The 27359-nt window shown below is 36.9% G+C and overlaps 1 protein-coding gene across 1 annotated transcript in view; it reads left to right on the top strand.

Annotated features, from left to right (window-relative positions):
* The window catches only part of LOC150081645 (uncharacterized), a 981095-nt gene extending 954658 nt beyond the window's left edge, over window positions 1-26437 (top strand). Inside the window, exons 54-55 of the mRNA XM_090380575.1 lie at window positions 1365-1481; window positions 25822-26437. Of these exons, the coding sequence (XP_090236701.1) occupies window positions 1365-1481; window positions 25822-25853 (149 nt within the window). The 3' untranslated portion in view covers window positions 25854-26437. The remainder of the gene's footprint in view (window positions 1-1364; window positions 1482-25821) is intronic.
* The last annotated feature ends 922 nt before the right edge of the window (window positions 26438-27359 follow it).

Here is a 27359-nt window from a genome sequence, read left to right as displayed (position 1 = left end):
CAATGAATTTGAAATGGTAAAATCTATTTATGGTGATGAAATTTTAAGTTGTACCAATGTTTTTGAATAGTATAAGCAATTCAAAGACTGACATGAGGATGTTTGCAATGATCCAAGAAGTAGAAATCCATCCACCTCCCAAAATGAGGATAGAGTTGCAAACGTTTGGGAAATTGTGGCAAGCGATCATTTGTTGACCCTCAGAATGATGGCTGATGAATTGGATATGAATAAAGAGATGATTCATCAAATTCTGCATGAAGATTTAGGAAAAAGGAAGGTCTGTGCAAAATTTCTGCCACATAGCCTCATGGATGTGCAGAGGCAACGAATGGTGTCATCATGCAGAAACTTCTTCAAGACTTGTCAAAACAATCCTAATTTCCTCAACTGTGTTGTCACTGGAATTGAGTGTTGGGTATTTCAGTGCAACCTAGAGAAAGCATCAGAGCGTGCAATGGATTTAAAAATCATTATTGAGGCCCAAAAGAGTTTTCATTTTTCGTTTACAAAAGTCTGGTCATGTTTTTCGACAAGCAGAGTGATTCACAAGGAATTCCTGCTTGAAGGGAAAAGAGTCAATGCTGTGTCCAAGACTATTGAACCACATTTTCTGGGTAAGGCCACAATTTCAAGAGAAAGGCAGTTAGTTCTTGTTGTACAGCAATATCCCGGCCATTCTGCACTTGATATGAAGACATTTCTGATGAACCACAGAATTGTACAGAATCAACCATCCACTCTACTCTCACAGTCTAGCACCAGCAGAAAGTGAGGGCAGTTTTCACCTCTTTCCCAAGGTGAAAACTGCCCTCAAAGGAAAGCAATTTCAGGATGTTTAGGATATCAAGAAAAACATAACTGCGAAACTAAACATGCTCTCTTTGGATGACCTTCATTGTCTCAGAAACTTTTACAATGGTGTAATAAGTGCTTTCACTCAGGTAGTAATTACTTTGAATAAAAATAAAATCATTTTTGAGCTCCTTCACTTGTTTTTTTTATTGGACCAGTCCAGGAACTTTATTGTCACACCTTGTATGTTACTAAAAGAACAAAGCTAAGCCGCAAAAAACTTTATAGGTCCCATGTGCATTAAACTGTATATTTTACACATTTCATTTTTCAAAGTTTAAAAAAAAGAAAGAAAAATCCCACATAAACTGTATAAGTAAATTTGACATAGTTTTTTAGCCACATGTAAACAGTACAAAATTTGTTGCAAATACATTATTTTTCATGTTTGTGGAGGAGTCCTGGAATGTGATTAGGTAAAATTATGCAAATTTTTACATTAGTTAGTAATTTTTTTTATGTGACAATATTTTAATTTATATTAATATTTTAATGGTGCTGTCTTTTAGATACTTTACATCATGGGAAGACAAATAGTTTAGCCAGGAGTACAGCCAGTTTATATGGGACCAAAGAAGATTTATATGACAGGTTGAAAAGACATCAATATCAAGGAAAAAAAGGAGGTGATGTAATAAATACTAATTTAGATATAGTTCAGAAATAATGTTTTGGAATACAATGGTACTTGCTTAATTGGCATAAACAAAGCAAGACAGTGAATGTATGAGCTGCAATACAAATACACAATTCCTTCCACTCCCAAGTTGTTTATTATTAGGTTTTGCTTCCAAGCAGATATTTTTCCATACCACATCTCCCTCAATACCCAATCTTCCAGAAACTGTCCCCTTTTACTTTTTTGCAGTTTAAAAAAGTGCAGCCATTATCAACCCACTACAGGATGGAAGCTTCCTCAACAATTCATGCTGAGGGAAATGGACCATAATCTGCCATGCTGGTCCAGTGCGGGTTGGCAGATCGACCATATGCAGCAGTCAGGGGCTTGAACCCCGGTCTACTCAAAGAGCATGTGCTACTGCACTCCCGCTCCAGACCACTCGGCTACGGAGGCGAAGTTCAACCCATGAGCATATTTATTAAATAAACAACAATAATATGTCAACTGCAGATGCACTATAAATATTGTTTAAACAGAGAAATAATGGTTAAGTTTCATGCTATACCTAAATCATGAGCAATTTTTTGTTCAGTAGTTCATCTTTATGAAGTCTTTCAATACTTCCAGTTTCTTTTCTCTCATTATGAGAAAACACAGTGTAATCACTGCAGAGTCTTTAATATCTCGACCAACTGTTATATTTTAGTTTATCCACTAAAATAGATAAACTAAAATAATTTCCATTTGTACTATGAAATAATTGAAAATAAATTAGCAGTGCTTCAAGTAAACAATAAGCTGGAGCCAAAACAAAATAGTGTAGAACTAAAACAGCTAGAAATTAGCATAATGAGCAGATTCATATCTGTTTGCTATCTTAATATTGCACCTTTTTTTTTTTTTTTTTTTTTTTCCACAATTATTGGCAGCCTTTCATATGAATACTTGTGTTAAGTCTTTCCACCGAAATCTATTTAAGTGGAAATTTCAAAATTCTGTTCAGAAACAGTTTTGTTTCTTTATCCCTCCTGAGCTATTATGACAACCACCAGCTTCATTTTATTGTTATATTCCCTTTTATTTGAATTATTAAAATAATTACACTTGTAAGGTATTGATATGTAGAGGTTCTGACTTGGACTGTTTTGTCAGTGGTGGTTGCCTGAGTAAAACCTCTTTTCCACTTTTTAAACAGAGCAGAGTTATGTATTGAATTGTCTGCTCCAATCAGAGCTGGCCCAACAGTATAAGTAAACCAAGCGATCACTTGGGGTGACAAAATTTTGAGCGTGCCAAATGTAAATCACAAAATTCTGAAAATGATCTTAATTCTGCTGTATTTGAAGTTACCGAAAATCAGCACAGACATTCAAACAGGCAAAGACATTCAACATATCATTTGGAAAAATACGCTTACTAAAAAGATATTGAGTTCTTTCAATATACAGGGGTATTCAAAATGAAGTCCGGGGTTTCAAACAATTCCTGTACACACATGAGCAGACATAGGAAGAAAGAAATATTTCCAGAATGCAAGTATAGTAATTAAGTTTTTTTTCATACCTCATAAATGTTCAATATGAGAGCCTTTAGTGAAATCGCCCAAAATCGCACATTCTGCTTATTCACTTTCCCCGACAAATGCAAGGTCGATTCATCAGAAAAAATCACTCTGTCCGAAAGTGGCCTTGCACAACGGTAACAGATTTACTTACATGAAACTCCCACACAGTAAGAGCTTTCTCATTACATTCCGAAGCCATGTCGCAACAGAACAGAACCGGCGTCACAGGCAAACGAACGACTGCACGGTGGTATGCATCCAACGCCATCTGGTGGTTAGCCGTGTAGCATACTGAACATTGCGAGCGTGGGAACAAAACTTGAGATATTATGCATTCTTTCAATATGGCTACAAATGATTATGACACATGCGCTTTCCCAAAAAAAAATTCTGAAACCCCGGACTTCATTTTGAATAACCCTGTATATTAATTAACTTAATAGGAGGACGTCCCCTGTTCACTGATGCTCACCACCCATCCCTTCATTGCTTGCTTTGCATTCATTCCGAACAGGTACCAATTACATTTAGATTGGTTTAATGGAAACATTTTATGATTTTAATGAATTTATATACGTTTTAATAAGAAATATACGTTTTAATAAGAAATAACAACATTTATATGTTTAAGACCTATAATTCAGCTTTTTGTTATAAACAACAATATAAATTACTTGATTTTCCCCTGTGCATCCCCTATAATTTAATGAATTTGATGAATATAATTTATAAAGAATTTATATTTGTTTTCTAAACGAATAAACTGCATGACTTGATAAAAAATAAACTTAAAGGAATGAAAATTACCAGAGATTAAATTATCTGAGGTAGAGTGTTGAAATAAGAGAGACAAAAAATAGGTTTCCAATCTTATTTATAATAAAGAAATAAGCAGCATCCAATTTATTTGCATTTAATCCATAACTTCATTTTTTTGCAGGAAAGTTTTAATCTTATTTTTAATGACAATGAGAAATTTATAGTAAATCTTAAACCACTGTTGTTAATTGCTCATATCAATATTCTAGCAAAAGCATAATATGAATTAAATAAATTGGGAGCTTCCTTAGTATAACCTCCATGCACAAGTACATGGTGGGTGACCACCTAGGTGTGAACCAACGTAAGCAGGGGTCGAGGTGTGGCGCCCACACCACATGGAGGACCGCCGCCCCTCTATGTTACCAGGCAGTACTAGGTGGTAGATGACTCATCAGCCGGTGAAATACCACCACTTTGCTTATTGGAGGCTTGAAGTGGTGGAACCCATGTTTAGTCTCTAGAGCTAAGTTCCGGTCAATCCTTCCCTATCTCTTCCATCATGCAGTATGATTGATGACTTTTGAGGTTATGATGAACGTCGTGGCGAGATCCAATATTCCTTACATTTCGAGGGTACAGCTCTAAAACGGTGTTCGCAGGCTGGCCGCTAGTTAGTACACCGGACCAAACCTATTGGTAACTCTCTAGGAGGCTTCCGGATCAGCTAGTGTATAATCTTGCTACCTCTACTCTGCCAGATAGTGACTGGAGGGAGTCCGAGTAGTGTGTATGCGGGGAGCATTGTCGAGGCCACGTTATGTCAAGGATCTGGGTATATTCTTACCACATGTATGCCATATCCAAAAATTTCATTACTTCATACAGCATGTCCCACCATTTTTCTTACTATTGAATACACAATGAATTGTCAAACTAATAGAGCAAGCCTATCTGCGAAAAGATCTAAACCTCCCAAGGACTTCCTAATTCATTTCACAAATGTACGTGTTCTCAATTCTAATCTCAATGATGTCCATTTCCACTTGCAGTCTGCCAAACCCCATGTACTTTTTCTGACAGAATCTCAGTTATCAGTTGATTCAACTACTGCTCATCTCAGGTGCCTAAATTATTCGCTGTATGATTCCTTTCGCCTCAAAGGTGGTACTTGTGCATATGTCCGTTCTGATATTCCCTGTCAGAGACTTGGCAATTTGGAATCTCCTCTCTTTGATCTTCTCTGGCTTAAAATCTGTCTACCTCATTGTGTCAAATTCATCTGTTGTCTCTACCGTTCTCTCAACTCCACTAATCACTTGGAGCTCTTTGACTTCCTCTCTTAGCAACTTGACTTTCTCCAGTCCAGCTTTCCTAACAGTGAGGTAATTATCCTTGGTGATTTTAACGTTCACAACTCCAGCTGGCTTCCGTTTTCTAGTCACACCGACCCAGCAGGTTGAGATGCTGAGGCTTTTGCAATTACTAATGAACTAGCACGGATTGTTCATTTACCTAAGAATACCGGACAATCCTAATCATACAGCCAATACGCTCGATCTTTTTCTCACAAACAACCCTTCTAAGTACACAGTCGAAGTGAGAGGTCCTTTAGGCACTTAAGATCACAACTTGGTGATTTGTCTCTTCTCCAATGGAACCTTTATCTCATGGCTATTCCCAACCTCGTGTTGTTTGGCATTACAAGAATGCAAAATGGGATGACCTGCGAGACTTCTTTTCTTCTTTTCCTTGGTCGGATTACTGTTTCAAAACTTCTGATGTCAACGTTTGCTCAGATCGTGTCAGTGAAATTATTCTTGGAGGAATGGAATCCTTTATCCCACACTCCACTTCAAAATCTCGCCCTTTATCTAAACCTTGGTTTTCCAATAAATGTGCTAAGGCTGTCCAAGAGAAGAACGTTGCATATCGTAATTGGCTTGTTTCTAATTCTTCAGATTCATTTTCTGCTTACACCAAAGCTCGCAACAATTGTAAAGCAGTTATTAATCAGTCCAAACTAGAGGTTGAACAGGCTAAGAGTAGAAAACTTGCTTCTTGCCCTAATGGTAGCCGAGCATTCTGGTCTCTTGCCAAAGCTATTGGCCGCAACTTTTGCCCATCTCTGCTCCCACCTCTGTCCAAACCAGATGGTTCTGTTGTCACTTCAGCCAAGGATAAAGCTGACCTTCTGGCATCCCAGTTTTTCTTCGAGCTCATGTATTAATGATCTTGGTAAAACACCTCCCACCATTCCCAACACGCTCCATTCAATGCCTCCTGTGGTCTTCCGTCAAAAGGATATCAGAAGGATTTTGATGAATCTTGATGCTAAGAAAGCTCCAGATCCCGATGGTATTTCTCCACTTGTTCTCAAAACCTGTGCTCCTGAACTTACTCCTATTCTTTCCCGCCTTTTTTCACTTTCTTATTCCAAAGGTGTTTTTCCTTCTGCTTGGAAATTTGCTCATATCCAGCCAGTTCCTAAAAAGGGTGACAAATCCCTCCCATCCAATTATCGTCCCATTGCAATTACTTCTACTCTTTCTAAAGTAATGGAGAAAACAATTAACTGCCAACTCTTAAACCACCTAGACACCTTCCGTATGATCAACGATCGCCAGTATGGATTCCATCAGTGTCGATCCACTGGTGATATTCTGGCTTATGTTACCCATTTATGGACTAATTCAATGGAAAGGTTCGGTGAAACACAAGTAGTTGCTCTTGACATCTCAAAGGCTTTTGATCGTGTTTGGCATAAAGGTCTTCTAAACAAGCTTCCATCTTATGGTTTGCCAACTGTTTTTAGTAATTGGTTATCCAACTGATCGCTCACTGAGGGTGATGGTAGATGGCTCTCTGTCTTCTAACTTCTCCACTAATGCCGGTGTCCCCCAAGGTTCAGTTCTTTCCCCCACTCTTTTCCTCTTGTATATCAATGACCTTCTTCCATTGACTGGAAATCCTATCCATAGTTTTGCCGATGATAGCACATTGCATTCAACTTTCCATTTTGAGAAACCTTGTCAATCAGCTTTAACTTCTCGAAAATTTGCTACCAATTCCTTAAATGCCGATCTTCAGGGTAATTCTAAAGTGGGGCAAAGACAACTTAGTTGATTTCGACCCTTCTAAAACTCAGTCTTGTCTTATATTTTGCAAAAAGGATTCTTCTGCTCCTATGCTTATGTTTAGTGACACTCCGATTTCTAGGCAAAATGATATATCTCTTTTGGGGATTACCCTGACTTCTAATCTCTCTTGGCACAAGCACATTACAAATATTGCTTCCTCTGCATCTAAAAAACTTGGTTTTCTCTTTCGCTCTCTGCGTTATTTTTCTTCCAAACAGCTGCTCACTCTGTATAAATCGCAAATCCGCCTTGCCATGGGATATTGTTCCCACATCTTGGGTGGTGCCCCCAAAACCTCTCTCAGGCTTCTTGATTCCATTCAGAAGAGGTCAGTTAGGTTAATTAAAGATTCATCTCTAACAGAGTTTCTCCACTCGCTTTCGCATAGACGCACTGTTTCTGCTGCATGCCTCTTCTACAGATACTTCCATGCGCACTGTTCTTCTGAATTGGCTTCTATAATTCCCGCTCTCTCTTTCAAAACAGTCCGAACACGTGCCGCCACCAGCCAACATCCATTTACTGTCCAACTTCAAGCCCACAGAATCAACTTTTCATCTTCCTCATTTATTCATTCAACTGCCATTTGCTGGAACAACCTTCCTTCATATGTATTTCCTGAAAATTACAATCTACAGAAGTTCAAGTCCAATGTCAACAAATATCTTCTTTCGTCTTCTCAACCTTCAACCCAAGCACAGTACTAAGTACTATAGGTTCTAATACCTCTCGTGTTTGAGGTTCACATAAAAAAAAAAAATAAATAAATAAATATAAAGATACACACGTATATTGTTGATGTCCTCAACAACATAGTATATCTTATCAAATGTCAATCAGGTTGTGAGGCTTGGTATATAGGCAGCACCACTACAAAATATGGTTCAGCCAAAATATCGAATACATGAGCGATTACCATACAATAGTTTCAGGACAAATCAATCAAGTACTGAGCTTACACAGGATGTACAGGCTCATAATCATAATCCTTCTGTTGATTCCACTAATATCCTAATCAAATTAAAGACTAATTATAAATTATTACTATCAGAAACACTAGAAGTAGAATGGTTCCACCATAACACTTCACTTGAAATACTGAACGCAAAATTGCCAACTAGTCTTTCTCCAATGTCTGATCCCAATATCATGGGACATCCTGAACTCTATTTAAACTCTATTGATGAACATCATGGTTAGATCCAATCTTCCTTACATTGCGAGAGTACAGCTCTAAAACAGTATTCGCAGACCGAACCTATTGGTAACTCTTTAGGAGGCTTCCGGATCAGCTAGCGTATAATCTTGCTACCTCTACTCTACCAGATAGTGACTGGAGGGAGTCTGAATAGTGTGTATGCGGGGGGGGGCATTGTCGAGGCCATATTATGTCAAGGATCTGGGTATATTCTTACCATGTGTATGCCATATCCAAAAATTTCGTTACTTCACACAGCATGTCCCCCCCACTCTTTCTTACCATTGAATACAACATGAATTGTTAAACTAATAGAGTAAGCTTATCTGCAAAAAGATTTAAACCTCACAAACACTTCCTAGTTCATTTCAGAAATATATGTGGTCTCAATTCTAATCTCAATGATGTCCATTTCCACTTGCAGTCTGCCAAACCCATGTACTTTTTGTAACAGTATCTCAGTTATCAGTTGATTCAACCACTGCTCATCTCAGTTGTCCAAATTATTTGCTGTATGATTCCTTTCTCCTCAAAGGTTGTACTTCTGCATATGTCCATTCCAATATCCCTGTCAGAGACTTGGTAATTTGGAATCTCCTCTTTTCGATCTTCGCTGGCTTAAAATCTCTCTACTTCATTGTGTCAAATTCATCTGTTGTCTCTACCGTTTTCCCAACTCCACTAATCACTTGGAGTTCTTTGACTTCCTCTCTTTGCAACTTGACTTTCTCCAGTCCAACTTTCCTAACAGTGAGGTAATTTTCCTTGGTAATTTTAATATCGTGTCTGCCCAGACACGATAGAAGGGAGTATATGATGAGAGCCTTGTCGATCAATTCGGCCCTGGAAAGATTGTGCAAGGCTCAAGGGGTAGAATTTTTTTCAACCTGGACTGTACTTGTTAACAGGAGAGATTGCTTCTACAAGGATGGGATACACTTAAATAGAAAGGGTGCAAGAATATTTGCTGATGCTATCGAGGCAGTGTTAGGTGGGTCGGAAAACTGCTAGCTTGGGGGGAGACAAAGACCAATAGATTGACAGTAGCCACTGGCAGAGGTGAAAGAGATTCTTGCACTGCTTCTATTAGAATGAGCAGAAGCCTGAAAAACAAGATGCATGGTATTTCAGAGACTGCTGGGAGCCATTGCGGTACAAGTAAACACATGGGTTGTGTTAGGGTAGCTAAGAATAGAAACAGGTGCAGGTATACTTGCGTGTACACCAATGCTAGGAGTTTAGTAAATAAATTTGATGAATTTGAGGTATTGCTCAAAACATCGAAGGCAGATATTGTTGGGATATCAGAGACTTGGTGTCACACAGATATAAGGGATGCATAATTGCAATTTGGGGAGTACAACGTCTACAGAAAGGATAGACAGGATAGGAAGGGGGGAGGGGTTATGCTATTAGTTAAGAAACACATAAAAACCAAGGAAGTGAAGCCCAGTCGACATTGCTGGACAGTGCAGTGTGGAGTCAGTTTGGTGTGACATAAACATTGGGAGATCAAAATTGAGATTAGGAGTGTGCTATAGGCCTAATGACTCTGATGAGTATAATAAGGAACTGTACAGGGAAATAGAGTGGGCCAGTAAATCAGAGTGTCTTATAATGGGAGATTTTAATTTCCCAGATATTGACTGGAATTTGGGGGCTGGTTACTCACACACTAGCAAGGCTTTTGTGGATTTATTGGATGATTGTTTTCTACATCAGCATGTTCGGGAGGCAACTAGAGGGAGTAATACTCTTGATTTCATTATCAGCAGTGATTCTTCATGCATTAAAAATCTGCAGATAAATGAACCACTAGGTGGCAGTGATCACAGTGTGCTGAAGTGGGATTTACTCAAAGAGGTAACTACCATTAGGGGTAAAGGGAAGGGTTATTGCTTCCGTAAAGGCGACTACGACGGACTGAGACAGTATTTAAATTCTATACAGTGGGACCAACTGATGATGTTACCAACAGCAAATTCAAAATGGGAAGCATTCAAAGAACTTATCTTGGAAGCCACTAGGCTTTACATACCAACTAAGAAATATTGTTCAAGGTTTAGGCCAAAATGGATGTCAGATGAACTAATGAGGCATATGGCAGAGAAGAAAAATGCATGGGATACATACAAATTAACACATGACACAGAAGCCTATGATAGATACAAGTTGATATGCAACCAAGTTACAAAGGAGGTTAGGCAGGCGAAGGCAGATTACGAGAAATCCTTGGCAAGGGATGCAAAGAAAAACAGCAAAGAGTTCTTTACTTATGTAAACTCTAGAAGGAAGGGGATGAATCAGATTGGTCCACTTGATATTGATGGGTCAAGTGTTGATGATCCTGCTCAAGTAGCTAACAAACTAAATGAATATTTTGCATCGACATTCACACATGAGGAGTTATTCAGCGAGGGGAATGCCAGAGGTGTATTCAACTCTAGCAGTAAGCTACAGAATCTTGAAATAACTGGGAGTAAAGTGGAGGAGAATCTGTTGAAGATAAACACAAGAAAGGCACCCGGGGTGGATGGGATCTATCCAGTTATATTAAAGGAGGCAGCAAAGGAAGTAAGCAAACCCTTAGCCATAATTATGAGAGCTTCCTTGGACTCAGGGGAGGTACCCATAGACTGTAAATGTGCAAATGTGACCCCAATTCACAAAGGAGGATCAAAGGCTGACACAAGTAATTATTGACCTGTGAGCTTAACTTCTGTTCCAGGAAAATTAATGGAGGCACTGGTTAAAGAAGCACTGCAGGATCATTTAGACAAGACTTCAGTTATAGCTCAGACACAGCATGGTTTTGTTAAGGGGAAGTCTTGCCTGACCAACTTGATTGGATACTATGATGCAGTCACAAAAGAACTGGATGCAGGGAATAACTTTGATATTATATACTTGGATCTCAGAAAGGCTTTTGATACTGTTGCACATGGAAGACTGCTACACAAATTGGAGCAGTGTGACATTGGAGGCAAATTGCTGCTATGGATAAAGGGGTGGTTGAGGGGGAGAAGACAGAGAGTGGTAATCAATGGACACTGCTCATCGTGGACTGATGTTATTAGTGGAGTCCCTCAGGGCTCAGTGTTGGGTCCATTATTGTTTTCTGTATTTATAAATGATATTGATGATGGTATATCGGGCTTAATGTCCAAGTTTGCAGACGATACAAAGGTTGGCAGGGTTGTCAAGGACACTACTGACACTATGCTGCTGCAACAGGATCTGGAAAGGTTGAGCAGATGGGCTGAGAGGTGGCAAATGAAGTTTAACATTGACAAATGTAAAGTACTACACATGGGCAACAGCAACCCCAGAGCAACGTATCAACTCTGTGGTACTACACTGACAGTGGTAGAGAATGAAAGGGACTTGGGGGTGGTTGTGCAGGCAGATATGAAGTTCTCTGAGCAGTGCAGACGGGCTGCAAGAGTAGCTCATGGAGTATTGTCAATGATATACAGGAATTTTTCCAGCAGGGATAAGGAGGTGATTATTCCATTGTATAAGGCGATGGTCAGGCCACACCTAGAGTACTGTATACAGGTCTGGAGGCCTCATTTCAAGAAGGATGTAGAGCTGCTGGAACGAGTACAGAGAAGGGCAACAAGATTAGTGAATGGAACAAAGGGGTGCTCTTACGAAGAAAGGCTTAAGTTTTGCAAATTACAGTGTCTGGAGACTAGGCACCAGCGAGGTGATCTGATAGAGGTGTATAAAGCCTTGAATGGTTTAAGCATGCTCAATGCTGATGGGATTCTTCCTCTAGCTCAGAAAAATCACCTGAGAGGGCATAAATTCAAATTGAGGAAAGACAGATGTAGGATAGACGTGCGGAAATTTGCCTTTAGCCAGCGGGTGGTTGGTTGGTGGAACAGACTTCCATCCCTTGTGGTGGAGGTTGATAGCCTAAATAAGTTTAAGGCTCAGCTGGACAGGTATTTTGAACGAACAGAGGGGTGAAGTGGAAGTGGGTTTTTTTTTTTTTTTTTGGCTGATGCTGCATAAGCTTGCTTTCTTGCATCAAATGCCTCTACTAATGCTAATGCTAATGAGCAGTGTCCATTGATTACCACTCTCTGTCTACTCCCCCTCAACCACTCCTTTATCCATAGCAGCAATTTGCCTCCAATGCCACACTGCTCCAATTTGTGCAGCAGTCTTCCATGTGCAACAGCATCAAAAGCCTTTCTAAGATCCAAGTATATAATATCAAAGTTATTCCCTGCATCCAGTTCTTTTGTGACTGCATCATAGTATCCAATCAAATTGGTCATGCAAGACTTCCCCTTAACAAAACCATGCTGTGTCTGAGCTATAACTGAAGTCTTGTCTAGATGATCCTGCAGTGCTTCTTTAACCAGTGCCTCCATTAAATTTCTGGGAACAGAAGTTAAACTAACAGGTCTATAATTATTTGTGTTGCCCTTTGATCCTCCTTTGTGAATTGGGGTCACATTTGCACATCTCCAGTCCATGGGTACTTCCCCTAAGTCCAAGGAAGCTCTCATAATTATGGCTAAGAGTTTGCTTACTTCCTTTGCTGCCTCCTTTAATATAACTGGATAGATCCCATCCACCCCAGGTGCCTTTCTTGTATTTATCTTCAACAATTTCTCTTCCACTTTACTCTCAGTTATTACAAGATTCTCTAGCTTACTGCCAGAGTTGAATACACCTCTGGCATTCCCCTCGCTGAATAACTCCTCATGTGTGATTGTCGATGCAAAATATTCATTTAGTTTGTTAGCTACCTGAGCAGGATCATCAACAGTTGACCCATCGATATCAAGTGGACCAATCTGATTCATCCCCTTCCTTCTACAGTTTACATAAGTAAAGAACTCTTTGCTGTTTTTCTTTGCATCCCTTGCCAAAGATTTCTCGTAATCTGCCTTCGCCTGCCTAACCTCCTTTGTAACTTGGTTACAGATCAACTTGTATCTATCAGAGGCTTCTGTGTCACGTGTTAATTTCTATGTATCCTATGCATTTTTCTTCTTTGCCATATGTCTCATTAGTTCATCTGACATCCACTTAGGCCTAAACCTTGAACAATATTTCTTAGTTGGTATGTAAAGCCTAGTAGCTTCCAAGATAAGTTCTTTGAATGCTTCCCATTTTGCATTTGCTGTTGGTAACATCATCAGTTGGTCCCACTGTATAGAATTTAAATCCTGTCTCAGTCCATCGTAGTCGCCTTTACGAAAGCAATAACCCTTCCCTTTACCCCTAATGGTAGTTACCTCTTTGAGTAAATCCCACTTCAGCACACTGTGATCACTGCCACCTAGTGGTTCATTTACCTGCAGATTCTTAATGCATGAAGAATCACTACTGATAATCAAATCAAGAGTATTACTCCCTCTAGTTGCCTCCCAAACATGCTGATGTAGAAAACAATCATCCAATAAATTCACAAAAGCCTTACTAGTGTGTGAGTGACCAGCCCCCAAATTCCAGTCAATATCTGGGAAGTTAAAATCACCCATTATAAGACTCTCTGATTTACTGGCCCACTCTATTTCCCTGTACAATTCCTTATTATTCTCATCAGAGTCATTAGGCCTATAGCACACTCCTACTCTCAATTTGCTTATGTCACACCAAACTGACTCGACACTGCACTGTCCAGCAGTGTCGACTGGCTTCGCTTCCTTGGATTTTATGTATTTCTTAACTAATAGCATAATCCCTCCTCCCTTCCTATCCTGTCTATCCCTTCTGTAGACATTGTACTCCCCAAATTCCAGTTCTGCATTCCTTATATCTGTGTGACACCACGTCTCTGAAATCCCAACAATATCTGCCTTTGATGTTTTGAGCAATACCTCAAATTCATCAAATTTATTTACTAAACTCCTAGCATTGGTGTACACGCAAGTATACATGCACCTGCTCTTCCTCTTAGCCACCCTAACACAACCCATGTGTTTACTTGTACCCCCATGATTCCCAGCAGTCTCTGAAATATCCTGCATCTTATTTTCCAGGCTGCTGCTCATTCCAATAGAAGCAGTGCAAGAATCACTTTCTCCTCTGCCAGTGGCTACTGTTAATCTATTCGTCCTTGTATCCCCCCAATCTAGCAGTTTTCCAACCCACCTAACACTGCCTCGATAGCATCAGCAAACATTCTTGCACCCTTTCTATTTAAGTGTATCCTATCCCTGTAGAAGCAGTCTCTCCTGTTAACAAGTACAGACCAGGCTGAAAAAAATTCTACCCCTTGAGCCTTGTACAATCTTTCCAGGGCCGAATTGATCAATAGGGCTCTCATCATATACTCTCTCCTATTGTGTCTGGGCAGAATTGCAGACACTTTCAAATTCAACCCTAATTCACGGCTTTTTTTCAACAGTGACCTGTGCTTGTTAAGTAATTCTGTCGGTCTCCTACTCTTAATATCATTAGTGCCAACGTGTACAACTGTATCACCCTTTGTGCCCTTAAAAGATGATATCCACTCTACAACGTCATCAACCTTTGCCCCTGGCAGACATATCCTGGTCCTGTTCCACCTATCCTTTTTACAAAGCATGTTTCCCGTTTCCCTGACAATAGAGTCACCAACAACTACTAGTTCCTTTGGGACCAGCGCATTCTGCCTTGGGGGCTGCCGCTGTATTGCGTGATGACCAAGTGCAAGCTCTGGCATTGGTGTGGGCAGCTGAGAGCTTGATGGGCCCCTCACTTTTAATCCTTCGAGGGCATCCACCCTGTCCTTCAAGCTCTCATATAGGCCCATAACAACACTGAGTTGTCACCTGATTTCCTTACACTCCTTGCATCGCGCACACACAAAGACAACCCCCATGGCAGTATCATGTCCTGTATCTGACTGCTCCACAAACATCAAGCAAGTAATGCATTTTAATAGGCTGTGATTCAGAGGGCAACTGCCCCCCCTCAGTTCTCCCCTGAGTCACAGCACTCCCATTAGCTTGAGTCTTTTGCTTTGCTGCTCTGGTCTGAGTCATGATTTCGATTTAATTTCAATAAACTATCAATTTCAGTACAAAATTAAAACCCTAAGCTTATATCCCAACACAGTTATAACGCTATATTTATGTTTCAGTATCGAGTGTTATCTACGAAATCCCTTTATATAACTTCCGTATCAAGCTAAGTATTAATTATTTATTTTTTACTAATTATTTATGTTACATAACCCAAGTCGTTATATGTATTGTTAAAAGTACAATTTAATTGACAATGAAGTTCAACAAGATTAATTATCTGATTAATTGACAATATTATGTACTATACTATACTATACTATATTAAGCTTATGCTATCTATTATCGCATAACAATGGCGGCAAGTTACGAACGGTAAACACGTGGATTTTATACCCTTTCCGATACTAAGTAATACCTACAAAATCTCTATCTAAGTTACTTTAAACTAAGTATCGTAAATTGGAATATAAAGCTACTCTAGAAAATAAGTTAATATGCCAATTTAAGCTAATAAAACAGAAAATAAATCAGAAAAAACTTCTCTGTTCCAGGAGCAGCAAAAATGTACGTCCGCACAGGCTCCTCTCGTACTCAGACTCTTTTGAGATTGAGATTGAGGTGTATAAGGCCTTGAATTGGTTGAGCACGCTGAATTCTGATTGGATCCTTCCACTTGTTCAAATTACGAACCTAAGTGGACATAAATTCAAATTAAGAAAAGAGAGATGTAGAATAGATGTGTGGAAATTTGCTATTAGCCAGTGGGTGGTTAATTGCTGGAACAAACTTCCATCTGTCATTGTGGAAGTTGATAGGTTAAACAAATTTAAGGAGGAACTGGACAGGCATTTGGAGTGATGGTGTGATTTTTTTTTTTTATTTTTTTTTGGCTGATGCTGCATAAATCGTAACACTTGCTTTCTTGCATCACATGCCACTACTACTACTACTACTACATGGAAGACTGCTGCACAAATTTTAGCAATGTGGCAATGGAGGAAAATTGCTGCTATGGATAAAGGGATAGTTCAGTGGGAGAAGACAGAGTGGTAATCAATGGACACTGTTCTTCGTGGACTAATGTTATTCGTGGAGTCCCTCAGGGTTCAGTGTTGGGTCCATTGTTGTTTTCTGTATTTATAAATGATATTGATGATGGTATATCAAGCTTAATATCCAAGTTTGCAGACAATACGAAGGTTGGCAGGGTTGTTAAGGACACTAATGACAGTACGCTGCTGCAACAGGATCTAGAAAAGTTGAGCAGATGGGCTGAGAGGTGGCAAATGAAGTTTAACATTGACGAATGTAAAGTACTATATATGGGAAGCAGTAACCCCAGATGCCAAAGTGATGTATCAACTCTGTGGTACTACACTGACAATGATAGAGAACTAAAAGGACTGGGGGATAATTGTGCAGGCAGATATGAAGTTTTCTGAGCAGTGCAGATGGTCTGCAAGAGTAGCTCATAGTGTCTTGTCAATGAAATACTGGAATTTTTCTAGCAGGAATAAGGAGGTGATTATCCCCCTGTATAAGGCAGTGGTCAGGCCACACCTTGAGTACTGTATACAGGTCTGGATGCCTCATTTCAAGAAGGATGTAGATCTGTCGGATCGAGTACAGAGAAGGACAACAAGATTAGTGAATGCAACATAGGATTGCTGTTGTGAAGAAAGGCTTAAGTTTTGCAAATTACAGTATCTGGAAACTAGGCGTCTGTGAGGTGATCTGATTGAGGTGTATAAAACTTTGAATGGTTTGATCATGCTCAATGCTGATGAGAATCTTCCTCTTGCTCAGAATAATCATTTGATAGGGCATAAATTCAAATTGAGGAAAGACAGATGTAGGATAGATGTGCAGAAATTTGCCTTTAGCCAGCGGGTAGTTGGTTGGTGGAACAGACTTCCATCCCTTGTCGTGGAAGTTGATAGCCTAAATAAATTTAAGGCTCAGCTGGACAGGTATTTTGAACGAAGGGAGGGGTGAAGTGGAAGTTTTTTTTTTTTTTTTTTTTGGCTGATGCTGCATAAGCTTGCTTTCTTGCATCATATGCCTCTACTAATGTAATCTTCTGGACTCCGGGCTTTGATGCACTTTCCCCTGCCAAATATTGAAAATTTCAATATTCAGCAGGTGAAGGTGCATACTTATTTGAAGAGCTACAAGTATGAACAGTTTTGCAATATGTCATATTTGTAGCCCTCAGTAATCAAAGTAATGGTTTTAGCTCTCTTCTCTTTTAACCAGTCCTGTGTCACAGATACCACAATGTTTATTTCACAAAACTTAAGTTGAACTTGACCTAAACAATGTTCAGTAACTACACCGTACCTCACTTTGTCCTCACCACAGACAGAAACATTTAGAATCACTGCATAATCAGTTATTTATACTGCAGCATATTGTTGCCCATATAACCAATCACAATCATTGAAGATACACTTTGATTGGTGGCTCAAAACGTTCAGGGCCCCCTCTGTAGCCAGGTGGGCAGGAGCAGCAGTATGTAGCACACGCTTCTTGATTACACCGGGATTCGAGCCCGTGACCACCAAATACGGAGGATTCGGAAAGGTTAGGGAATGACCACCGCATATCCCCGGAGCAATATGGCCTTAATTGCTAATGCTCCTAAAAACCAAACAACAACAACAAAACTTGCAGTCGTTGGTCTTTTGTATGATTGTAAATCTTTGCCAAGATTCTGGAATCAGTTTGTGTTTGTTGGCAATTTCATTTCACAGCATAACTTTTTTCCATTCATCATCTTTGAATGAAATTTATTGCATTAACTTCAGAACAAAAAGATCTATAATATTAATTCCGTTTATCAGCTCTGATAATAACAAGCTTTCCCCAGAACAACTAATGAAACAGTTATAAGAGCTTACATTATATGAGAACAAATGTTTGGAATAAAGTACAACTCATAGGAAAACACATAGGAAAACAAATTAATTAATGACACGTGAAATGGCTAATACATAATACTGCAGATGTTAACATTGCTGATGCAATCAATGTAGTTCATGAACACATAAAGCTGGATTATGGTATGTGGAGCCAATTGCTGCTGAGTCAGACATCAAGGTCATTTGTTCATTGCTGTAGCATTATGGACTTTGGAAGTAGTGATTCCAGTGGTTCTTCTTCAGCTCTAGGATTGTAGATTTGAATTTGAGATTTTCATAGAGCAATGTACATTGTTGGTTACTGGGAAGAGAGTTTTTGCAGAGTGGTTGACAGTTTGCAAGGCAGCAGAGTCTGGCCCGGCAAGGTTTGTCGGCAGAGCACTAGGCTTAGCACTGCCACATGGGATGAAGCGATTAGGCTTACAGCTTTACGAGTTTTCGCTTTATAAGTTCCTGGGTTTACAATTTTTTTTTTTTTTTTCAAAGTATCAAGTATCAACAAAATTGAAAATATGAACATTGATTGCAAAAAATTCATAAATACTGCATTTCAAACCACGTGCATAGCTATACAATACAGCGTACCTAGCTTTACAATATTAATCCATTCCAGAGATACCATCGTATCATGAAAATATCATAATGTGAACCCAATAACACATTGTTTTTTGGTAATTCGTTCCACGACCTTGGAAGTTGAAATTTTCACTATATAACTCTCTAAAAGGTCATTTTTATAGTGCAAATTATATTAGTTACCAATTCAAATTACTAAAATGCACTACACTTTCGTTATCATATGTTCTGTTATAAAACAAATTTTGAACGGCTTTGTGATATTTTTCTAAAGCACATTTCTGGAGGTCACAACAATAAAACAATAAAAACAATTTGCACTTTCCGGTTTATTGGGCTTTTGTGTTAGTGCAAGCAATTATAAATGGGTAGTAAACTCGATGTTATTGCATTTGTGAAAATACCGATAGCTGGAATTGTGTGGTTTTTTTGTGTTATTATAGTGAAATGTGTTTCCCCTTTACTGAAATCTTCAATTGTATAAAAAACATAAATAAATTTTCAGAATCTTCTCTTCATTCCATTTTTTTTTTTTTTTAAGCTTCGTAAACTTGTTACTCTGTGCAAATCGTGTTAGTTGAAATTTGTGCGTTCCATTAAAAAATGCTTATGCATCTATTGGAATTTATAAAGAAAATAGAAGATTATCTCGGAAACAAATGCCTCTTGAAGCATTTTTGAAGAAGACGACTCCTTGTGCAACAAATCAACGAGTGCTGAGCCAATAATAAGTGATCAACGAGTGTGCATTTAGTCGATGATGAAGAATAAACATTCTTTGTAATTTAAGTCATAAATAATTTCTTTATTATTATAATTTGCTTGGTTTTACAGGCTACATTTTAATTTCTTTAAATAAATCAATCATCGTTTAAACATAAACTAATTAGCTAACTAATTTCATTGTTGATAATGTAACCCCTATTTTTAACATTGTTGATGGGAAATAAATTCCTGCTTTACGAGTTTTTGCTTTACAAGCGTGCACTAGGAATGAATTAACTTGTAAAGTCAAGAACTACCTGTATTTCAAAACAGTACTTACATTATTTTGCCATCAACTTACAGGGATATAAGAGCCATCAGGCTGTGCATCAGCCATGTGGCTGTACACTTCCATATATTTAACTATTAACATCAATTGCGTAGCCATGTGAAAACTGAAAAAATTAACACAATGGGATACATCACATAAAAAAAAGGCAGCCATAACAAACTAGTGCCATCTGGAAACCACTAATATTTATTGTCATAAATATTAGTGGTTAAAATCTTAACATTATTTTTAATTTTAACTTGAATATAGAAAAATTCAATTTTTGCAAAAGTTACCACACCTATGGTGCATTTAATCCGATGCACTAGGGTGCATTTAATTTTTTCTGCAAGGTATTGTTTGTAACTTTGCCTAAGTGTTATCTCAAGTATCTTGCTCCCTTTTAAGGCTACTTGCTTTTTACTGTTTTCAATTCTCTTTACTTTAACTTGTATTAGACTAATATGTTATGTCACCAGAAATTTCTGTTATCAATTCCAATTTTAATTTCTCATCTTCATAATATCAACTGTAAAGTTCACAAGCCATTTTCTAAAACCTCCTTTTAATTCTTGCAATTTTTATTTTTTTTACAAAATTTTATTTTCATTTTCATTTATCTTGGTAACAAAACTATTATGATTTTTATCCTTTGGCTTGTGGTTTACATCAGAAATGAAGACACGTGTTGCTCTTTTGCTTGCAATCCTGGCCATTGACACCTGATAAGAGGCTGGTTTTGTAAGTTATGTGGCAACATCCTGATTTTGTCAATTTTGTAATTATTTATTTCTTATTATGCATATTTTATTAGTTATTTTTTTATTAGTTATTATTAATTTTATTAGTAGTTATTTCCCTTCTGTTACTCTTTATCTTCCTCACTTTTTTTTTTTTTTTTTCTTTTTTCTTTCTGCTTTATATATATATATATATATATATATATATATACAGGTAACCCTCATATAAAATGGTTATTAGGTTCCTGTAAAATGTCGTGTTGTGCGAAACTGTGTTATACGGGACTAAGAAAAAGAACAAAAAGGGGGTTACTTTCTAGAAGCTAACAAAAATACACAATTCTAGATTTCATGTATCTTCTGCTCTTTAAAAAATCAGTAATCTGGGTTTGTTTGCTTTTGCTTGATAAATCTTTGTGAATTTCATCTTATGGATCTAAGAATTTTTGAAGCTCCCTTTTGAACTTTGGGCTCCTTTCATTCAAGAATCTGCTTTCAAAAAATAATGTTCTAATTGCTTGGCAAACTTTATGGCTTTCCCTGTGCTTTTTAGTGTAAAATTTGGAAGTTTAGAATTTTCATCTGCGATATCATCATCTGAATTGATTTGATTTTACCTATGATGCCATTTGCACCAAATCCGCTATGCCAGCTTCTTTTTCTACCAGTAATTCTTGACCGTCTTCAGTAATCATATCTTTTTTTATTTTTTTAAGAGCATCGGCAACTAAGGCTATGTTACTCTGTGCGTATTGTCTATAAATTGCGTGTGTCCTGAGGTCGATTTTCTGTTTTGCTGGATGAAAAACCCAAGTTTCTGGGAGGAAAAAACCATGCTACCCACCCTCACCCAAGCCTGACTAACTCAGCCACGTTGTGAAAAAGACCCATAAAAATTCCTCCTTTCATCAACTGGATTCGAACTCGGGTATTTTCCAACCGGTGTGGGGAGGAGGGCAATTCTATCAACTGTGCTACCCGTGAGGGCTTCAGTAGTCATATCATCAAAACCTTCCCCTCCTACTGATGTAGCAAGTTCTACGATCACACTGATTCCATTTTCTGCCCATTCGATCATATTTCCTGAATGAACTGACTCTGGCCATACAATTTTCCACATGCATTTAACATTGATGGTTTTACTTCTTTCAGCGATAAAGCTATGATTCTAGTATAGTCCACAATTGAGAAATATTTCCATGCCTCCATTACTTCAATAGATTCAGAATCAATTTTTTCCAAAATCCATTGTAACGATATTCTGCTAAAATGAGTTTTAAAGGTGGATATAATGCCTTGATCTAACGGCTGAATGAAAGCAGTGGTATTAACCCAGTAAAACTGTGGCATAGGAACATAACTTCAACGTTTGGATAACTTAAATCTTTTGGATGGCCTGGTGTGCTATGATAGTAATAAAACTTTGAAATCTAGATTTTTCTACAAGTTCAATAGCACAAAGCGTAACACGATAATTTCCCAACAAAATAAAATACAGTCAGTCCTTGTATAACACGTGTTTACATTACACGAATTCGATCATACACGATTTATAAATAGGGGAACAATATCTTATATAACATGAACTGAATTCGCTTATGCACAATGCGCCTTTGTGTTTACAAGAAATGGCAGTCGAACGCAGGATCACCACAACTGAACGCAACACGATAGCAATGAAGAGAAGATTCTGAAAATGAATTTGTTTTTTTTTTATCAGTGAAGGGGAAACACATTTCACATAATAACATAAAAACCCACACAATTCCAGCTATCGGTATAATCGCAAATGCAATTAGATCAAGTTTACTACCAGTTTATGACAGATTCCACTAGCAGAAACACAACTGGAAATTATTTTTATTGTTTTATGGTAGTAACCCCCAGAAATGTGCTTTAGTAAAATGTGAGGTGTTAATGGTGTATCTCTGCCTTTACGGTGTTGTTTATTCAGTTGCTACACGTGTGCAGCTTTGTTTATGCGTATCTAGCATGCCTCCTCATTTTGTAATTGTGCTTTATTCCCTAAAAATGAGTAAAATACTTAAAAGGTGTGAAAGGGAAGTGTCCTGGTGAAGACACTGCAGATTCAGAGAGAAAAAGAAAAGCAATATCGATAAACAGAGGCGGACTGGGTCAAAAATTCTTACCCAGGAAAATTTATAGTGGCGTCATACTATGGTTTATGGCCAAAATCACACCGGCTTCCAGGGTTTCCTCGGTAAGGCTTATGGCCAGTCCGCCTCTGTCGATAGAGAAAAAATATGAAATTGTGAAACGCTTTGAGCGAAATGAAAGACCATGTGATATTGCACGTGCTACAGACCTAAATGAGGCAACGCCGAGAATTACAAAGAATGAAGAGAAAATAAAAACAACTTTCATAGCAGGAATGACTCAAAGTGTAATTAAAATCCATTAGATCAAGACACAAAGAATTGGAAGAGATGGAACGGCTGTCATCTGTTTGGATAGAAAATCAAACAAAAAACAAGTTTGCTTACGATAGAAGCAAAAGAATTAGCAATATTTTATCACGTAATAGTCATAACAAAATACTTATGTATTTTATTACGATTATTTATTGTGTTTGGTAATGTTTTGCTTACAAATGTGTGTTCAATCTTGGGTGGTTGGCACCTAACCCTATTTTTCCCATAGGGCCTGTTGTTTATATTGCACGATTTTGCATTGCACGAGGGTTTCTAGGAACACAACTATCATGCTATACAAGGACTGACTGTACAGGGATTTCTCAATTTCTTTTTTTTTTTTGACTAGTGAGTCAACAACAGTGGGGATTCAAAAAAGAGTGCAAATGTTGAAAAATTACATCCAACATAATAGCAGGATTTTACCCCCTTACAAAAGCTCAAAAATACCCTATTATGCGAGGTTTACCAAAATTCTCTAACCATGTTAGAGTGAAACCGTGTTATATAAGTACTATGTTGTGCGAAGATTACCGCAATTTATCAATCGTGTTAGAGCAAAACTATGTTGTAGAAGTACCATGTTATATATAAAAGTTGTATATATAAAACCTGTATATATAAAAGTTGATAATTTCTATTATCTTTAACACAACCTGATACAATGGGAAGAAACACCTAAGTAAGAAGTCTTTTTTTTTTTTTTTTTTTTCTTTAATACTTCATAGTTTTTGAATCATTTAAGCATAATTATAATTCACCAAATATGAATTTGCTTGTTATTTATATTTGCCTTATAAATGTGTAAAATATACACACATATAATATATAATAATATATAAATGTATTAACATGTAATATAAACTTTTATTTCTTAGGATTTAAACAATTCTTAATCATAATTTACATCAATCCTCATCATTTGAAATTTCTTGAGCTATATGTTCTATTTTCATTTGCTCCTCTTAAAATTTTTCATGTAAAGTGAAAATCAGTTTCCAAATTTTCATCCTACAAACATTCAGTTCAGGTTTGCAGGATGAAATATTTTCAGAAAAATTCTCATACATACAGTTAGTACATTGAGTCCAGTTTGAGAGAACCCATTGTACTGAGGAGGGAGAGGAATCTTTCCCTTATTCATACATACTCTCACTGATCAGGAAATATTTACTTTTTTGTATCTATGTATGCTACTAAATTATACCACATACTCATATGTTTTTTATTACATCCAGCTAAACAACTATCTTCTCAATCCATGAAAAATTATTAAAACAAAAATAGAATATGCAGTATCTAAATTCATAGAAAATTAGTGTGGAAAGAAGTTACATGTTATGATTCATATTCTGTGCAAATCATGGAAGGTCAAAATACAAATCAACACAACTGTCAAAGCTGATCTACTAGTAGAGAGGATGTAACAATGGTAATAAAAATCAAATAAGAAAGCCTCTCTTTTTTTTTTTTAAACTTAAATACACATAATGCAGAAAGAAAGAAAAATTTATAAAATAATTGTGATACACAAATTTGGTTGGGATATTTAATTACAAAATGATATTTTATTTTGTGTCTAGTGGAGTCTCCCAGGTTCAGTCCTGGGCCCATTGTTGTTTTGTGTATTTCTCAATGATATCGATGAAGGTATATCAAGCTTAATGTCCAAATTTGCAGATGATACAAAGGTTGGCAGGGTTATTAATGACAGTAAATCAGCATGCTTCTGCAACAGGATCTAGAAAAGTTAGGCAGATGGGCTGAGAAGTGGCAACTGAAGTTTAATGCTGACAAATGCAAAGTACTGCATATGGGTAGCAGTAACCCAAAAGAAACGTACCAACTGTGTGGTGCTACACTCAGGGAGGTGGAGAATGAAAAAGACCTGGGGGTAATTGTGCAGTCAGATATGAAGTTCTCTCAGCAGTGCAGATGGGCTGCCAGAGCAGGTCATGGAATTTTGTCAAAGATATATAGGAATTTTGCTAGCAGAGATAAGGAGGTGATTATCCCTTTGTATAAGGCAATGGTCAAGCCACACCTTGAGTACTGCATACAGGTTTGGTGGCCTCAATTTAGGAAGGATGTAGAGTTGCTGGAATGAGTACAGAGCAGGGCAACAAGATTGGTGAGACGAACAAAGGGGTGCACTTACGAAGAAAGGCTTAAGTTCTGCAAGTTGCATCATCTGGAGACTAGGCACCTGCAAGGTGATCTGATTGAGGTGTATAAGGCCTTGAATGGTTCGAGCAGGCTCAATGCTGACGGGATACTTCTGCTTGCTCAGATTAAGAACCTGAGGAGTATAGATTCAAATTGAGGAAAGACAGTTGTAGAATAGATGTGCAGAAGTTTTGGCTGATGCTTTTTTTGACTGATGCTGTATAAGCTGTTGCTTTCTTGCATCATATGCTAATGGTAATGGTAAGTAGCTCACAAACCGTCTTAGAAATTTGAGTGCCACAATTATTTTAAATTTTGGAAGACAGAAAGGATGAAATTTATAATTATCATTTTGAGGGTATTTCATGTAGTAAGCTTGCCTATCAATAAAAAATGAATGCCCAGAGAATGTTATTTATATCTCTTTCATCCATTTCAGCTGAATTACATTAATTTTAATGTAGAAAGAGGGGTCTGAAATCATTTGTGTATAATGATATATCATTGTAATTCATTTTGTATGTCCGTGTGCACTGTTTCAGTCACTTTTTTTTTGTTTGTTTAATTTTTATTTATTTTATTTTATTTTTTTTTCTGATTTAACTGATTTTGGTTATGTACAGAAGCTGCATGTCTGTCATTTCCAATTAGCCAAAACTTAAATACCAAACTTTTTTTGTGACACTTGACAAATTAAATGTGGAATCTGGGTGTAGTTATAAAAAATATATAAAATATTATCACATAAAATAAATATTTTATTCAGTAATATCAGTTAATTTTTTTTTCCTTATACCTTTAATTTAAAAATCATAATTTATTATCTTCTCTTATCTAGATGCAAGTGATAGTGAAGATCAAGTCCAATAGCTACCTTAAGTCAGGTGTAAAAATTTCACATTCAGTATGTGCAAACAAAATTAAACTAAAATAAAATTTTCCATCATGTTTCATCACACACATATGAAGGACTTCTCTTTTGTTTTGGTGCTTATTTTCTTGCTTTAATGTTAAAGTTCTTTGTTGCCAACCTTTAACATCTTGCCACGTGGCAAGATATTTTCACTGAATGGATTTCTGGATTTCTAACCACTTGAACTTGCATGAAATTTCCATGCATTACATAGTACTTCATATAAGAGGCCTGCTCACAAAAGACAATCATGTTTGGAAGCTTACTTGTATATAACATATTTGTGGTTAGAATAAGTATTTAAATTGTCATTTGTCAAATGTGTGCAGCACAAATGTACAGTATGAACTGAAGAACTTGAAAAACGTTGACCTGATAAGAGTTGTAAGTAAAAACTGTTAAATAAATTATGGCTAGATTATGGCAATAAAATAAAGTAGATCAGAAGTTTTGTGTTCTGGCAGCATTATTAAATTACCATAACTAGCTTCTGTCAGCTTTATAACAGTCATTATATTAATAGTCAGTGAAAACTGTGTGCCTTGTTTGGATTTTATGGAATGGTAGTCTTCAGAAACATTGTTATGCCAAAAAAACCTGAAGAAATAATAAAAATTGTTATATTAAAGATGTTTTTTATAAATGGTATGCATTTTTATGTAAGAGCTAATTGTGTATTTTATGAAAACATATTTCTGGTTAAGTGTCACCTTGTCCAGAATATTTATATTATTATATAATCAAAAAAAAAGTATCAAACTTTATCTAAAACATTTGGCAGTAAAATCTGGATTATCATGAAACTCCCTTCAACGAAATTAGTTTGCATCCTGTTGTCCTTGAATTACAACAGAGGGACCAACTAATGATTTATGTACTGCAATCACTGTGATATCCTTTGTAATGAATCAAGTTGGTTGCTTGTTGTGAATCTGCAGAATAATATAATATTTTGAACACATGTTGCATAAGTTATCTTTATCTAAAACTTGAACTGAAAGCACTTCACCTGTGTAAAGTATTTCAGTTCACATATTTAGGATTTGTAGAATAATAATCAGTTTTGCCAGTAGAAAATTAAAAATAATATAAGAACTCTTGAAACTTAAATCTCAAGACTGAAATTTAGACCCAAAAATTATAGTTTTTTAAAAATTCAGTTGAATAGATTATTTAATGTGAGTTTTTAACTTATATGATTTATTTTTATATTAAATTTACTTGACCTAGTCATTTCTTCTGAGCTTGAGTTTCTTTCTTTTTTTTTCTTTTCTTTTTTTATAAAATCCATTTTCTAAGAAAATTTTTCTTTAATATAATTTATATATGCATATGTAAATTGTCTGGCTTCAAAAGTCAAGATTTTCAATTCCTAAAATTTTATTAAATATCTCAAATAGTAAAATCTGTAATAAAATAACTATTTGTAAAGCAGTTTTTTTATATTAAATTCTGATATAAAG

Source organism: Mastigoproctus giganteus, chromosome 8, assembly GCF_048544385.1.
Source record: "Mastigoproctus giganteus isolate SK-2022 chromosome 8, ASM4854438v1, whole genome shotgun sequence".
In the NCBI taxonomy this organism is placed as follows: domain Eukaryota; kingdom Metazoa; phylum Arthropoda; class Arachnida; order Uropygi; family Thelyphonidae; genus Mastigoproctus; species Mastigoproctus giganteus.
This window is presented reverse-complemented; position numbering and strand designations above follow the sequence as displayed.